Below are 13297 nucleotides of genomic sequence, written 5' to 3' on the forward strand. Positions count from 1 at the left end.
GCCGCCGTAGCGTATCCGCAGCCATCAGGACGCGTCTCCAAAGTCCTCAGTCGCAAAGTCCTGCCACGGCCAACCGGCGTTCGATCGTACAATGGCGCTGAGTGGTTTTGCAAATCAATGCCACTTGCATCTTCAGCAAAGTCCGATGATGCTTTTTTCAATTTTCCTCCATCTGATCTGAGATTCAATGGCTTTTCACATTGATATTCCTATTCTCACTCTTCATTCTTCCCCCTTCTTTCCCTTGCACTCTTTTCCTTGCACTCTCGTTTCTCTCTCATTTCCCTCGATTCGAATGGCGTCATTGCTGCCCGCATCGACGACGTGCTCGCTTGAGGAGCCCTTTGAGCTGTGTGCGAGCGCAGACCGGGCGTCGCGCATCCTCGGCATCAGCCAGCACTCTGACCGCGCATGCCTCCTCGTCACTTTCCAGGTAACCCCCCCCCTCATCCCGTTCAGCTGCAGTGCCATCCTCGTGTTCTATGAGACATTCGATGAGGGCAGTGGAGGTTGCTGGAGCTCCAACTCCCCACAGCTCCCCCCCCAAAAGGACTCCTCTGCCAGCGATCGAGCCACATGGTCCAAGGAGCAGGGCAGACCGACCATTGACGGCTTCAGTCGCCCCTCTTCCACCACTTGTTCGTCTGCTCCCGGTCGGTCGTGACTGCTCGCTGATGCCAAATGCAAGCCGAGTCGGGGGAGGGGCAAACGGGGAGGGCGGCGGCACAAGGCGGTCAGCCCGCTGTACTCGGATGCCGTCGTCTATGATGCGGGACACATGGATTGGGACGATCCCCCCTTGCAAAATGCAATCAATCAATTCAGAGCAACCTCAATACAAAGCACCTCGCAAGACAAGCCATGAGTTTGCTGCAAAACGCACTTTGGATTCAATCGCAATGGAGACGCACTCAGTCACCATCCATTGCCACTCACCATTGTACTGAAAACTGAAACGCTTGTCTCACTCACTTTCTCTCTCTCTATGTCTTCGATTGCATCTGACAGGGCATCGGAGTCTCCGTTTACAACATCCACGACCAAAAGTGCACCCAAACATGGTCTGTGCGTCTGAGCACAGAGTTTACCACACCCGCCATCCAGCACCCTGCGTCGCACCACTTGGCTGCCATCCGCGACCAGCGCACGCTCATTCTGTGGCAGGAGTCAGCCACGGACATTGAGCGCGCCCCGCTCGCTTCCATTGTGGTTGACGCGACAAAGTCCCGCTCTGCCGCCAAGCTCGTGGCGCTGCGTATCAACGGCAGCGCTGAGTCGACGTTCGTCTGCGCTATTGCCTTCACGGACGGCACCCTCACCTTCTTCTCGTACGACAACAAGGCAGCAAAGCGCCTCAACACAACTGCTGCGCCCGTGCCGAACGCCGTTTTGCGCGACGTCTGGGCGAGCGGATCCACCCTCTTTGCCCTGCTTGATCAGCCAGCGACACCATCTGGCTCGTCCGACCGACAGCTTGTCGTGTACGAGTACACTCTGGACACTGCAACGTCGACGTTCGTGCAACGCGCATTCTTTGTCCTGGAGGCGCCCAGCAACCACGCAAGCACTGCCACGGCGCTCGCACGCACCGGTTCGCTCGACATTGCCTCTCGCACACTTTCCGTGTTGTGGGGCGACGGCTCGCTCGCCATTTACAATCTCGCAGGCGCAGCGGAGAACGCTCGTGCCCCGTCTCTCGTCCGCAAACAACTCTTGTATCAGCCTGCTTCATCATCATCATCATCATCGGCTTCCAAAGAGGCTGCCTCGTTGCACACTCCCAGCAAGGGCAAGGGCAGCAAGCCCGCTCCCAAAGCTGCCTCCTCCGAGAACGACACGTTGAGCGTCTCGCTGTTTACCTTTGACTCGTACGTGGTGCTTGCCGGACCCTCGACCTACCTCTCGATGCACGCTCCCCAACCCAGCAAAACAGTACAGTGCGTCGTGTCTGTCTGGGACACGCGATTTGGCACGCTCCAGGGTCTGACGGCGCTCGCCTCGCAAAGCGACGCCAATTCCTCTAGCGACTCTCTGCTGGCATTGACTGCCACCACTGGCGCGCCTGCTTGCAACGTCTACAGCGTGTTGCGGAACTCCTCCGATGCAAGTCTCTTTGCACTTGCGCTCGACCGCCGTGTGCTGGTTTGCCCGATTGTGACAGAGCCCTTGTCGTTGGCGTCCGCGATTGGTCGCATGACCATCACGAGCGCATACGTCGAGCAGTCCGAGCAAGCTGATGCAGATGATGCGGCTGGCTCGGATGCATCTCTCCTTCCCCCAATCGCAACCACCGTTTCGGCGCCGATTGTGCGCTCCGCTCTGACCCCCGCCCAGTGGGAGGCCGAGATTGATGCCGACGATGCCAAGGAGCTCGACTTTATCGCGCGACTTTCCACTCCTCAGCAAACCCCGACACTGCAGTCGTTCACAACAGCATTCAACGAGTATTGCCAGTCTCGCGAGCAGCAATTGCGGCACCAAGAGCGTCGCCCTTCCAAGCGCGCGAGCAGCAATGGCGACGCCGACTATGACTACACGGCCGAGGACTTGGAGGCCGGCTCTGCAGACGCCATGGACACGTCGAGCGGCGCGGGTGGTCTGATGAACGACGACATGGACGAGCTGCATCCTCGCCTTGCGCTTGCCGGTGGCTCGTTCTTTATGCATCGGTTCATGTCGGCTGTCTTGCACCGCATCATGTCTGAAACCGCCTTCTTTGCGTCGGCTCCCTTGGCACTGATGCTCAAATCCGGGTGCGTGTCTGTCACGCTCGTCCCCACCTTGCTCCGACGTCTCACGGACATGATTCCAGCGCGCGAAGGCTTCATCCGACCAGCCACGCCCAACAAGCAAGCGTCCATCCCGCCATTGCAAGCGCTGAGGCTGCTTGAACTGGTTCTGTTGCATGTGCACGACCTTTCCGAGACGGCGCTTGTGAGCTTGCTGCGATTCTTCCTGGAGGAAGCTGACGAGTCTGTTCTTTTGGCCTACGCTGCTGAAAAGGGTAAGTTGTGCTTGTTGGATTTCGTGGATGTGTTTGGCGGAGCTGCGCTTTGGTACTGATGCGTCTCTCACTTGTTATCTACAGTTGACCGGAAGGGATTGCAATTTGCCGCTTCGGTCAAGCATGTCATTGATTTGTTCCTGTATGTTTACAGCTGACTTGGCTCTGGTCCAACTTGCGTTCTCGTGCTCACCCAGTGCTTTGTACTTTGCGCTTTTACCTCCCAACGCAGTTTCTTAATCATTTCGGCTCCTCGCAACGATATTTACATGCAACAAGAGCTGCGATCACTGGGTCATAATCTTGTCGTTGTACGTATTGATGCCGGTTGACCTGAAGCGCAGTTGCGATTGGACATTTTCCCGCTCACTTCTTTCGTCCGGACAGATTTTGCTCAAGTTTTTGAACCGCTGGATTGGGCGATATGGCAAGCATGGCGAAGCGCGGTTGCACAGCAAAACGCTCGCGCCTCGTACACCAACGTTTGCTCAGGTAACCTGCTGGCTTGTTGCTTCCGTTTACATTTGTTTTGTGCTGCGTCAACTGACGTCTTCTATTTCTTTTTGCATCTGCCCCCCCCCCCGTTTTTTTTTTTGCTTTTAGCTCTTGGATTGGGTCGCATTGATTTTGGACTCGCACTTTACCCGCGTTGTTTTCGCACAAGATACCCACAACTTGGTGGCGGATCTCGCTGCCACAATCCAGCAACACACGCAGCTGTGCGAACGGATGCAAGACATGAAAGGCCATCTCTTCCAACTGGCCGCCCACGGTCGCTTGCCCAAGCAACCATCTTCTGCCCTTTACAGCATTGAATTGGTTGATTTTTAACAAGCGAGGGTGGCTGTGTTTCTTGGTTGTTTCGGTGTTTGCGTAGTTGAAGCACAAAATGTACGATGGTTTTTTTGAATTCCGTTTTGAGAGACTTTGTTGGCTGCTCAGACGAGGGTTTGCTAGTAGTTACAAGATCAAACAGTCCTTTTTATTCTTGTTGTACATTTTGTTTCACTCCTTTCAAAATCTTCAATCCCATTTTACGTTTTTTTTTGCTTTCCTTTTGTCTTTCCATCTTTCCAATGCGGCGATTGCTCCTCCACTTGGCAGTGGTCACGCTCGTCGTGCTTGTTGGCACTACTGGTCGTGCGACTGCCGTTGAACGTACGTTGGTGAAGCGAATCTAGCAACAGCCAACCCCCTCAACCCCAAACCCTTTCTATGTTCATTCCCCCCCCCCCACCGTCCACTGCCGCCCGCTCTCCGCATCATCAGCGTGTGGTGTTTGAGTCGAATACGACGAGTGATACTGGGTCTGACGTCCGGGCTCTATTCAAGACGAGCGAATTGAAACGAAAACCCAAAACATTAAAATCGACTCAAATCGGCCGAAATCGACTTTACGCTTCCTGATGGCGATTGTTGTTTGGATTTGGGGACGCGGGGTTGTTGTTGTTGCGGGGGTGGAAGCGAAGGAGACGTGCATGGATGAACGTGTCTCCAATGGTCCACCGTCGAGGCATGTTGTTGATGTGCTGGTGAGAAGAGTGTCATTTGGTTTCATGATGCAAAAAGATCGCATTCGCTGGATTAGAATGCCCCGACCTGATTCTGACGCGACTACTTCTCACCCCCCCCCTCCTCCTTCCCCCCTGCGACTGGTCGTTGGAAATGAGAGAGAGAGGCCAGAGGGTGAGTGAGTGTGAGTGGGTGAAGTGTGTTATGGTTGTGAATGAACGTGTGTGATTGGGTGGAAAACAGCAATCAAACTGACTCTGCAGCCGCAAGCACATGAAGCTGCTGAAAAGAACTGTCGTCGCTATCAGTATCAATGGTACTTGCAGGACAGCAGATGACCTCCGGGTTGGACTGCTGGTGCTTCATTTGGGAAGCCATTTGCTCAAATCGCTGAAGAGCAACAAAAGCCGGGCACAAATATGGAAATAACAATGCGAACAACAGGATGATTCATCACCACTGCATCAACAAGTGACTGCGAGGTGCAGCTTGACCATTTGGGAGGAAAGAGCCAGCGTGTTGTGGTGGCGTTTCAGCAAGAAAGAAGACGAGGAAACACCCGAGGACCGAGGAGCACTGGATGGAAGCAACAGAGCAAAGCGAACAAGAAGAAAATTCAACGTCCAAGCAGACAAAGTCCTGAACAACACCCCCACACGATCACAAATAAAACATGAAAAGAAAAAAAAAAGTTGGTTGAAAACAAAAAAACAATCAGAAGAAGCCGACGACCAAAAGGGAAAAAGGCAGACACGACGAGCATGAAGAAATGGCGTTCTCGTCGCTCACTTTGTCTTTGGTTTGTTTGCGCAGCGCTTCAATCAGTCGCACTCGTGATTCCGACCGCTGCAGTGAGCTGCTCCAACTCGTTCAGCTCGTGGAGCGCTGCCGGAGGTTGTTGGTCATTTTCAGTACAAAGCTGTGGCCTCCTCAGCGGCTGCACCGCAGAACAACGGTTTACTCCAACTTCGAACTTTGGCGGTACTTCTGAAGTCAACCAGGTTATCACTTTGACGTCGGTGGCGTTGGCGCAAGGGCAAGCCGGCACACTGCGATTCGCAGGATCCGCAGAAGCAAGCGTTGGCTCGTCGGGATCGTCATCGCTGGTTCTCGAGTGCTGGAACAGCGCGAACGGGTTGCTGAACTCGGTCACGGCTTCTACGACTGCCGCCACAACACTGTCCACACTGGTTGCATGCCCTTCAAACACAGCCTCCCTAAGATTCCGGATGGGGTTTACAACAACATGGACCACTTCCAGTTATGAATTCAACTATCCGACCATTTCGCTGTCAGGAGGTAATGTTTACCATCATTCAACGAGTACAGCCCACATCTCGTTGCTTCCTCACCTCACTCTGTACGACCCCATTTGTTCTTTTTTTGCATAGCACCTAATGCGCCTGCTTCAGTGTCGTCCTCATCCGTGTTGGCCACCTCGACCACCTTGTCCTGGACGTGGACAAACAGTGCGCCAAGCTCGCAGCCGTTCGGCAGTTTTGACGGCAAGGTTTGCACGGGCTCTGGCTTGACTGGGACGTGCACTTCCTTCTCCAGTACATCAGCGTCACTCAGCACGGCAATCAGCGCTCTCAGTGTCGGGACGACCTATTATGTCGGCGTCCGAGCTTGTGGGTCAAGTGGTGAGTTGTATTTTGGTTTGTGATGCTCAAGCGATTCAGGCATTGGCTCACTGCACAACTTGGAAACTTCCGTCCTTCACTTTGAGCAGTGTCGAGTGCGACATGCTCGGCATTCACGACGACTACTTTCCAAACACAAGGCGTGCGATACGTGACCACGTACAGCGAGTGCAGCGCCTGCAATTCGACGGCCGCCCTCCTCACTCAGACGTGCGTCACTGCCACCACATCCACTCCCACTGCAATGGTTGACTGCCAAGCGCAGCCGTCCCCGGCCTCCTCGCGCAGCTGCAACCCAGTTTCCGACTGGTCGTTAGGACAGTGCACACAGGACGAATCTACCAGCGATCACGGCGAGTCCCACTGCACGCAATCGCGCACGCGCAGCTACACCTCCCCGGACGCGATTACCAACACTACTTCGTGTCCGTTGACTGATACGACGTCTTGCAAGTGCGGTGGTCCCAACGTGGGCACTACCAGAGCGTCGCAAGTTTCTCTAAGCAAATCCACCACTCCCAGCTCGCACGCGGACGTGAGGCAGACCACCGCCTCCGCTACTGTGACGTTGGCAACCAGCGGTGACAGGTTGACGCGCAGTTCCGCGACTCCTTCAATGCCTGATGCTGCTTCGACTTCAGTGCCTGATGCTGCTTCGACACCAGTGCCTGATGCTGCTTCGACGTCAGTAGCTCTTGGATCTGTTGTGACGTCGGTGCCTGGTGCCGCCGTTTCTTCTCCAGTTGTCGCCGCAACGAGCACCAATCCCGAAAGCACAGTCGCCTCTGCCGCCATTTCGTCCCACACTCCAGGCGTCTCTACAGCACTGCCTGGCGAAGGTGCGCCAGATCCATCAGGCGCAAGCTCGTCGATGAGCCTCATCGGCCCAGTTGTCGGCGCTGTTCTGGGCGTTCTCTTGCTGGTCATTGTTATTCTTGTTGTTGCGCGTCGTCGTCGTCGCCAACGCCAATCCAAGCGGTCTGTTTCTTCGATCGAATTGATGTCGCCTCGGTCGCCGCGCAATGGCGTTGCAACGACTGACGACCACATTCAAATGATGCCCAACGAGTTGACTGCTCCCGCCAGCAAGAAGAACAACACCAGGAGCAAACAGGATGATCTGTATGCAACGACACAAGATGTGGCTTGGGAATCGCTCTACAGCACAACCCAAGATGTCGCTGGTGATGGTGGACTGTATTCCAGTGCTCAAGATGCGGCAAACCACGGCACGTACGCTGAGGTTAGCAAGAGCCAGCTCGCCGACGCAATGAAGGCTGGACCATCTGGCGAGCAGTATGCAACTCCTACATCGAGCGCATCGGTTGCGATTGGGCCCCTCGGCGACGAGTACTCCTTGGTGAACAAGAGCAAGAAATCAAGTTCTGCTCATCTGGTCAACATTGGTCCGCGAGGTGATCAATACGCGGTCGTGAACAAAACTAGCAAGTCGTCCGTGTCTGTGGTCACGTCTTCGGACTACGAGGAGCTCAGTGCCGCCCCTAGCGCGACCATCATTGGCCCGGCCGGCGATGTTTACTCTCGACCACTCCGAGGGGCAAGCTCAAGCCCACCTGAGCCGCTCTACAGCTCTCCGAATGATCAAATAGCGGCTCCTTTCGACACTAGTGGTAGTGCGGTGTATGACCGACCATCCGATGTTTGATTTTTGTTTTCATCTCAACATCTAGAAAATTTTTCGCATGATAGGCCGTGTAATCTTTGTTTGTTTTCATTAAATAATCTTCACAATCTGTAGCAGGTGTGTCAGTGAGCAATCGTTGTTCACCGGCCTCCGCTTTCAATTTCTGCGCTGGTCGTTTTCTCGTCGTTCAGAATGGTTCATGTATTACTCATCATCGTCGCTCGCATAGCCTCCAAGCAATGACAACCCTCCAGGTGCTGGCTTGGCACTTGAGGTTGCTAGTAATGGCGCCGACACAGAAGCAGCGCCTCCTGCTACTGGCGCGGCAGGCTTGGCAGCGGTCTCTGTTGTTGCGGTCTTCTTCTTGACCAATCCGACGAGTTTGGTGACTCCCGTGGCAATCAGCTTGTCTGGACCTGCATCAAACCCTTCGATTTTCGGCCGCTTGGCATCGTGGGTTGCTGCTGCTGAAGTCTCTCCTGTCAATACGTTGGAGGCGGGCTGAAAACAACAAACCAAAACCAAAACAGACCAGAGCAAAAAGAAAGACACTGGGTCAGCATACTCTAACAAAAACGTTCACGCATTTTCGACGCTGTTGCAAGAGACGCTGCTGGCCTCTTACCTGCGCTCCGGCTGCTGCGCGGGAGAAAACATTGGCAAGACCATCCTCGACGACAATGCCACTATCAGCATCATCGTCCTCATCATCATCGTCGTCGTCTGAAAAGTTCAAGTATCCTTCGCTGTCGAGGCCGTCGAGCGCTGACTTTGCCGCGCCACCATTGCTGTTTTGCAGCTCTGCGAGCCGCCGCTTGACGCCGCCCGGCCCACTGTTCAACGAGCCAGCAGCACCTGCTCCTTTCCGAAAGACGTTCTGGACCAGCGTCTCGTCCTCGAGCTCCTGGCGTTCGAGGTCTTGCTGCTGGAGCTTTGCGTAGTGGTCGAGCATTGCGTTGTGGTCGACGCGCCCGTGCCTTGCATTCGTGTCCCGGATGTCCTCGAGCGCTTCAATGAGCTCCATTTCCCTGCGCGAGTCGAGCGTGCGGTTCTCGAGGGCCTTCATGGGGTTGTCCTCTTCGTCGGCGAGACGTTTCTTGCGCTCCTCGTCCTCGCGAGCGAGCTTCTCGCGCCACGGCTCCAGGTTGCGCGTGAGGTTGATCTCGGCCACATAGTCCGAGTGCTCCGGGTCGGTCTTGAACGTGCACTCGGACGCGCACCGCGGGCAGCGAATGTAAAAGCGAAACACCTTGATGCCCAGGTACGACTCGCCCGCGACCGTCTCCTTGCGCGCGTTGAACTTGAGCCCCTTGTAAATGTAGTTGCCGCACACGTTGCACCACATGTTGCACGGCGCCATCAGCCGCACCTTGCACTGCGCCTTCTTTTGCTGCCGAGGCAGCTTGCTCGGGTCAAAGTCCGGCGGGTAGTACTTGTTCAGCACCTTGCGCTCAGCCATGGTCTCAGAAAAGTGGGTGGGTGGTGGTTTTTTATTAGAGCAAGAAATAATAGAGTGAATTAGCTTAAGTGACAAGTGCAGGATTTGGGATATTGGGGGATTTGGAAGTGGTCCTTTGAAACTGACAACGATTGGAGCGAGAAAACCGAACGAGAGCTGTCGCTGAAGTACTGTCCATTTGCTCCCGTTCTCCAGAATAGCTTCCCCACGATCGCCTTTTGCTTCTGTGCCCCTCATTCTCGGCTCGTTCCGATGGTGTGATGATGACAACAGCTCGATCCAACTCATCGGCGGATTCTCTTCTTTCCAATCTCTCTTTCTCTTTCCAATCTCTCTCGGCTTCTTCGACTGCGTTCTGGGTCACACATCACCCCCGTTGATCTCCACTCCTTGTGTTCATTCTGGTTTGGCAAACAGCAAAGTGTGTGGGGGTTGCTGCTCTTCCACGTGTGAGCATTTGACAGCAGCTCTTTTTCTTCTGCTGCTTTTCTTCCCACTCTTCTCTTTTCTCTTCACTTTTCTTCCGTTGGCGCATCATTCTCTGACTTTGTTAAATCCATCACTTTTACATTCAGATCCACTTCCATCTGATTTTTAATTCTGATTTCGAATTGCAGTTCACTTTTTCGTTTTTCTTCATTTTTGACACTTTTGCTCATTTTTCGCTTTTTTTCCTCATCTCGTTCACTCTGTCATTCTGACTCTCTCTCATTGTTCCGCTCTCTTCCACTCTCTTATTCTCTTACTTCATCCTTCATCCTCCCTCCGTCTTTGACTTTTCCCCAAGCGTCATTCGTTCCCAGACTGACACCCAATGAGCTGTGCAGGTTGGGTCCTCCGACATATGCCCCTCCACCCTTATTCGGGCTTCACTCACTCACTCACTCACTCACTCACTCCCCCCTCCCACTTGCAAGCTTCACATCCCTTCCCTTACTATTCCCCATTGTGCTCCAATGGCACATCCATCCCACTCACTCGTCCTCGTCCTCGTTCTCCTCGTCCACTGAGTGGTGCGCGACATTTCGCCTTCCCGCGTTTCATTTTCCCGCGTTTTCTTCCCCCACTTCCGCGCTTTGCTCCTTTTGGTTTTCAATCTCAACCGAACGACCAACCACCGACGTACCGCTTCCATCCGACACTCTTCATCCCATCACTCCATAGAATGAATGCCTGGGTTTGCTCCTCCTTCGTTGAACAGCCGAGCCGATGCCGAACCCAAAAGAGTGGGAAAATGTCTGAAAATCGCCGTTCTTTGTATTCCGGCGCTTTTTTTTATTGTTAAGGTTTTCCCCCATACAATCTGCAATCGGAAGCAGACGGCAGTTATCAAAAGACACAGATCGCATAAAAAGGAAGAAAAAAAAGCCAATCTCTGAGAGTCTGAGAGCGCAACGAAAACCGAATCTGACAAAATACTCTCACACCTCCACACGTTGACGTGCACTTCCATGCCAGACACTCACAATTGTTGATGCACGCATCTACTTTTTTTTGCACAGAGGTTATGCCGAGACCAGTCGTCGTCGGCGACACGCTGGGAATCGAGGCAGAGTACAACGCCAACGCGTTCAAGCAGCGACGCACGCGCCGCTCAACCCGCTCTAAAAGCCACGAAGGCGTGCAAGCAGAGGATTCTTCAACCAAGGCCAGTCTCGTCCAAAACGACACCAAGAAAGAGAGCAGCCAAGACCAAACCTTCGATGCACCAAACCAAGTTGCATCCAACTCGAGCAGCACCACAAGCGACCTCGACGACGAGGAAACGCGCATCGAGCACCATTTGTTCATGCAGCACGTCGAGGTTCTTCGGGCCGAGGTCAACCAACACCTCGAGATTCGTCTCAAGGAGCTCGTGGGTCGCGCACGCAAGGCATTCCGCAAGGACACTCGCAGCATCGAGTCTACACACAAGCAACACGAGCACAAGCCTCGCACACAGTATGTAGTTAGTCGATTGCGTGGGTCTTGTCCTCGAGGGTGAATTAGAACTGACGTTGTCCGTTCTTGTTTTTGCGCTTTTGTTCCACAACCAGCACTTCCTTGAGCGAGCATCCCGGAAAGACGTTCGTCGCTCGCGATTCTTTCTTGACGTAAGTTTTGATTGTGCCGTTCGTCGCCATCAAAACACGACCAAGCTCACTTGTTCACGTTGTTGCTTTGCAGGGAACTGCTTCGCGTCGAACACTTCAAAACCATCTACAACATTTTCGTGGCCATCCTCATCATCTTTGCGCTCAACGCGTTCGTGTCCGACATTTTTACGCGAGGCCACGTCCAGCTTTCGCTCATGACGTGGACGTTTGGCAAGTTTGGCATTGTCGCGTCCACCTGGGTTGGCATGATGATCAACCTCGGCCTTGCGTACACTGCCTTCCGCATCTGGTCGTACAGCCACATGCCAAAGTGGCTCGGCTTGACGCTCTATGTCGCTTTCCAAACCATCATGGCCATTGTTCCCTCCTACCAAGTCTTGGCCAATGCGCTTCCTCCGGGATCGGCCATGGTCGTGCTGTGCGAGCAAGTTCGTCTTATGATGAAGGTGAGGATCCTTGAGCATTGCCAGACATGATCGCGATGGCGCTGGTGCTCAATATTTGTGGCTGACTCGTATTGTTTGTCTTTGCCCCCTCAACCACAGCTGCACTCGTTCATTCGAGAGAACGTCCCACCAGTGCTCTTCGTTCGCGATCGCCAGAATTGGCGCCCGCAAGAAATGGAGCTCGTCTTCCCCCTGTTTTCCAACTTTTTGTACTTTTTGTTCGCGCCGACGCTCATCTACCGTCCCAACTATCCCCGCACCCCTGTTGTGCACTGGCGCTTTGTCTTTGCCAACTTTGCCCAAGTTGCTGCCTGCTTGCTCTACACGAACTTTATCTTTGAGCGTTTCTGCGCGCCACACTTCCGCGCGCTCAACGCCAACTCGACATGGCAGGCGATCGTGATTGCCACCTTCCAGTCCATGCTCCCGGCTACCATGATGTTCTTGCTGGCCTTCTTTGCCGTGTTGCATTCCTGGCTGAACGCCTGGGCCGAAATGCTGCGATTTGCTGATCGCCAGGTAAAACGCTTTTTCAAGCAGTTGTGGTCGTTCGGTGCTTGCAGCACATGTTGGTTGCTCACTATGCTTCTCTGGACGTAGTTTTACACTGACTGGTGGAATGCCAAGAACTGGGCGGCGTACTATCGCAAGTGGAACATGGTCGTTCACGATTGGTTGTTCCAGTACATTTACGTGGATACCTATCGGTACGTGTGAGGGAGAAGGGGGCGTTAGTGAGATGCGCTGGACGATTTTGACGTCTCACTTGTTCTCGTTGTCGTCTTTGCTTTTGACGCCAGCTTGACGCAACACCGTTTGGGAAAGTCTGCCAAACTTGCCTCAATGTTTACCGTGTTTATCATCTCTGCCATTGTGCACGAGCACATCCTTGCGCTTGCGTTGGGCTTTTTCTACCCCGTTCTCCTCGTCATGTTTGGCGGCGTTGGAGGTATGTTGCTCGAGCCCAAGTCTTGGTGGACTTTCGCGTTTCGTCATCCACAGATTTCTCACATTTCGTCTGCTTGTTGTCTTCCTTTAATGCAGTCTTCTTCATCTTCCTCACTCGGAATGTGCGCGCCGGCTTTTGGAACTTTTTCATGTGGCTCATGCTCTTCTTTGGCAACGGCCTGCTGATGGTGAGGGGATGCTCTTTTTTTGCCTTGGCTACTGTATGCAGTATGTTTATCCATTCATTCACTTTTGGTCCTTGCGCTGCTACAGGTTCTCTACAGCCTGGAGTTTGTCAACCGACAAGAATCCGAGCCTCGATCGAGCGTGAGTTTTGGTTTTATGTGCCTGCATCGCTTTGTTCGTTTCCGTTTCTCAATTGTTTCTCACTTTTTGGTTGTTTGTAGAGCGCCTTTATGGACTTTGTCGTGCCGCGCTCCATCTTCGGCTAGACGTTTTGGTTTGGCCTGTGTTTCGTTGCGGGATGCTGATCTTGCCTCTCCCAGTTTGATTATTGTACAATAGACTCTTCCCCTTTTACTCT

At 53.6% G+C, this 13297-nt stretch overlaps 4 protein-coding genes across 4 annotated transcripts; 3 read left to right on the forward strand and 1 right to left on the reverse strand.

The window, feature by feature from the left end:
- The first annotated feature begins 230 nt into the window (after window positions 1-230).
- CAOG_08205 (hypothetical protein) lies at window positions 231-3983 on the forward strand. The gene is made up of 6 exons (XM_004342411.2): window positions 231-433; window positions 1009-3004; window positions 3089-3146; window positions 3237-3315; window positions 3392-3496; window positions 3608-3983. The coding sequence occupies exons 1-6, from the start codon at window positions 296-298 to the stop codon at window positions 3833-3835; spliced, it is 2604 nt and encodes an 867-aa protein (XP_004342460.1). The 5' UTR covers window positions 231-295; the 3' UTR covers window positions 3836-3983.
- A 1342-nt stretch (window positions 3984-5325) lies between these two features.
- CAOG_08206 (hypothetical protein) lies at window positions 5326-7917 on the forward strand. The gene is made up of 3 exons (XM_004342412.2): window positions 5326-5815; window positions 5908-6159; window positions 6249-7917. Exons 1-3 carry the CDS (start codon window positions 5746-5748, stop codon window positions 7823-7825), a joined length of 1899 nt encoding a protein of 632 aa, XP_004342461.2. The 5' UTR covers window positions 5326-5745; the 3' UTR covers window positions 7826-7917.
- CAOG_08207 (coiled-coil domain containing 94) lies at window positions 7867-9356 on the reverse strand. Its single transcript, XM_004342413.2, has 2 exons — window positions 8430-9356; window positions 7867-8305 (listed from the first exon to the last, which is right to left on the reverse strand). Exons 1-2 carry the CDS (start codon window positions 9261-9263, stop codon window positions 8009-8011), a joined length of 1131 nt encoding a protein of 376 aa, XP_004342462.2. The 5' UTR covers window positions 9264-9356; the 3' UTR covers window positions 7867-8008.
- A 464-nt stretch (window positions 9357-9820) lies between these two features.
- Window positions 9821-13288, forward strand: CAOG_08208 (cholesterol acyltransferase). Its single transcript, XM_004342414.2, has 10 exons — window positions 9821-10090; window positions 10766-11204; window positions 11300-11356; window positions 11430-11805; window positions 11905-12324; window positions 12406-12512; window positions 12606-12754; window positions 12850-12941; window positions 13027-13080; window positions 13161-13288. Exons 1-10 carry the CDS (start codon window positions 10078-10080, stop codon window positions 13203-13205), a joined length of 1752 nt encoding a protein of 583 aa, XP_004342463.2. The 5' UTR covers window positions 9821-10077; the 3' UTR covers window positions 13206-13288.
- Window positions 13289-13297: the final 9 nt, after the last annotated feature.

This window comes from Capsaspora owczarzaki, assembly GCF_000151315.2.
Source record: "Capsaspora owczarzaki ATCC 30864 unplaced genomic scaffold supercont2.18, whole genome shotgun sequence".
In the NCBI taxonomy this organism is placed as follows: Eukaryota; class Filasterea; order Ministeriida; family Capsasporidae; genus Capsaspora; species Capsaspora owczarzaki.

What these genes read in the sequence shown, in the direction of transcription:
- CAOG_08205 (XM_004342411.2), top strand. Translation starts at nt 296, where the DNA reads ATGGCGTCATTGCTGCCCGCATCGACGACGTGCTCGCTTGAGGAGCCC. An exon ending in GCCTCCTCGTCACTTTCCAG is followed by an intron (nt 434 to 1,008) that starts GTAACCCCCCCC and finishes TGCATCTGACAG; the next exon opens with GGCATCGGAGTCTCCGTTTA. An exon ending in GGCCTACGCTGCTGAAAAGG is followed by an intron (nt 3,005 to 3,088) that starts GTAAGTTGTGCT and finishes TGTTATCTACAG; the next exon opens with TTGACCGGAAGGGATTGCAA.
- CAOG_08206 (XM_004342412.2), top strand. Translation starts at nt 5,746, where the DNA reads ATGGGGTTTACAACAACATGGACCACTTCCAGTTATGAATTCAACTAT. An exon ending in GACCATTTCGCTGTCAGGAG is followed by an intron (nt 5,816 to 5,907) that starts GTAATGTTTACC and finishes TTTTTTGCATAG; the next exon opens with CACCTAATGCGCCTGCTTCA. An exon ending in CCGAGCTTGTGGGTCAAGTG is followed by an intron (nt 6,160 to 6,248) that starts GTGAGTTGTATT and finishes CACTTTGAGCAG; the next exon opens with TGTCGAGTGCGACATGCTCG.
- CAOG_08207 (XM_004342413.2), bottom strand. Translation starts at nt 9,263, where the DNA reads ATGGCTGAGCGCAAGGTGCTGAACAAGTACTACCCGCCGGACTTTGAC. An exon ending in GCGCAGCAGCCGGAGCGCAG is followed by an intron (nt 8,306 to 8,429) that starts GTAAGAGGCCAG and finishes TGTTGTTTTCAG; the next exon opens with CCCGCCTCCAACGTATTGAC.
- CAOG_08208 (XM_004342414.2), top strand. An exon ending in GAGCACAAGCCTCGCACACA is followed by an intron (nt 11,205 to 11,299) that starts GTATGTAGTTAG and finishes TTCCACAACCAG; the next exon opens with CACTTCCTTGAGCGAGCATC. An exon ending in AATCCGAGCCTCGATCGAGC is followed by an intron (nt 13,081 to 13,160) that starts GTGAGTTTTGGT and finishes GGTTGTTTGTAG; the next exon opens with AGCGCCTTTATGGACTTTGT.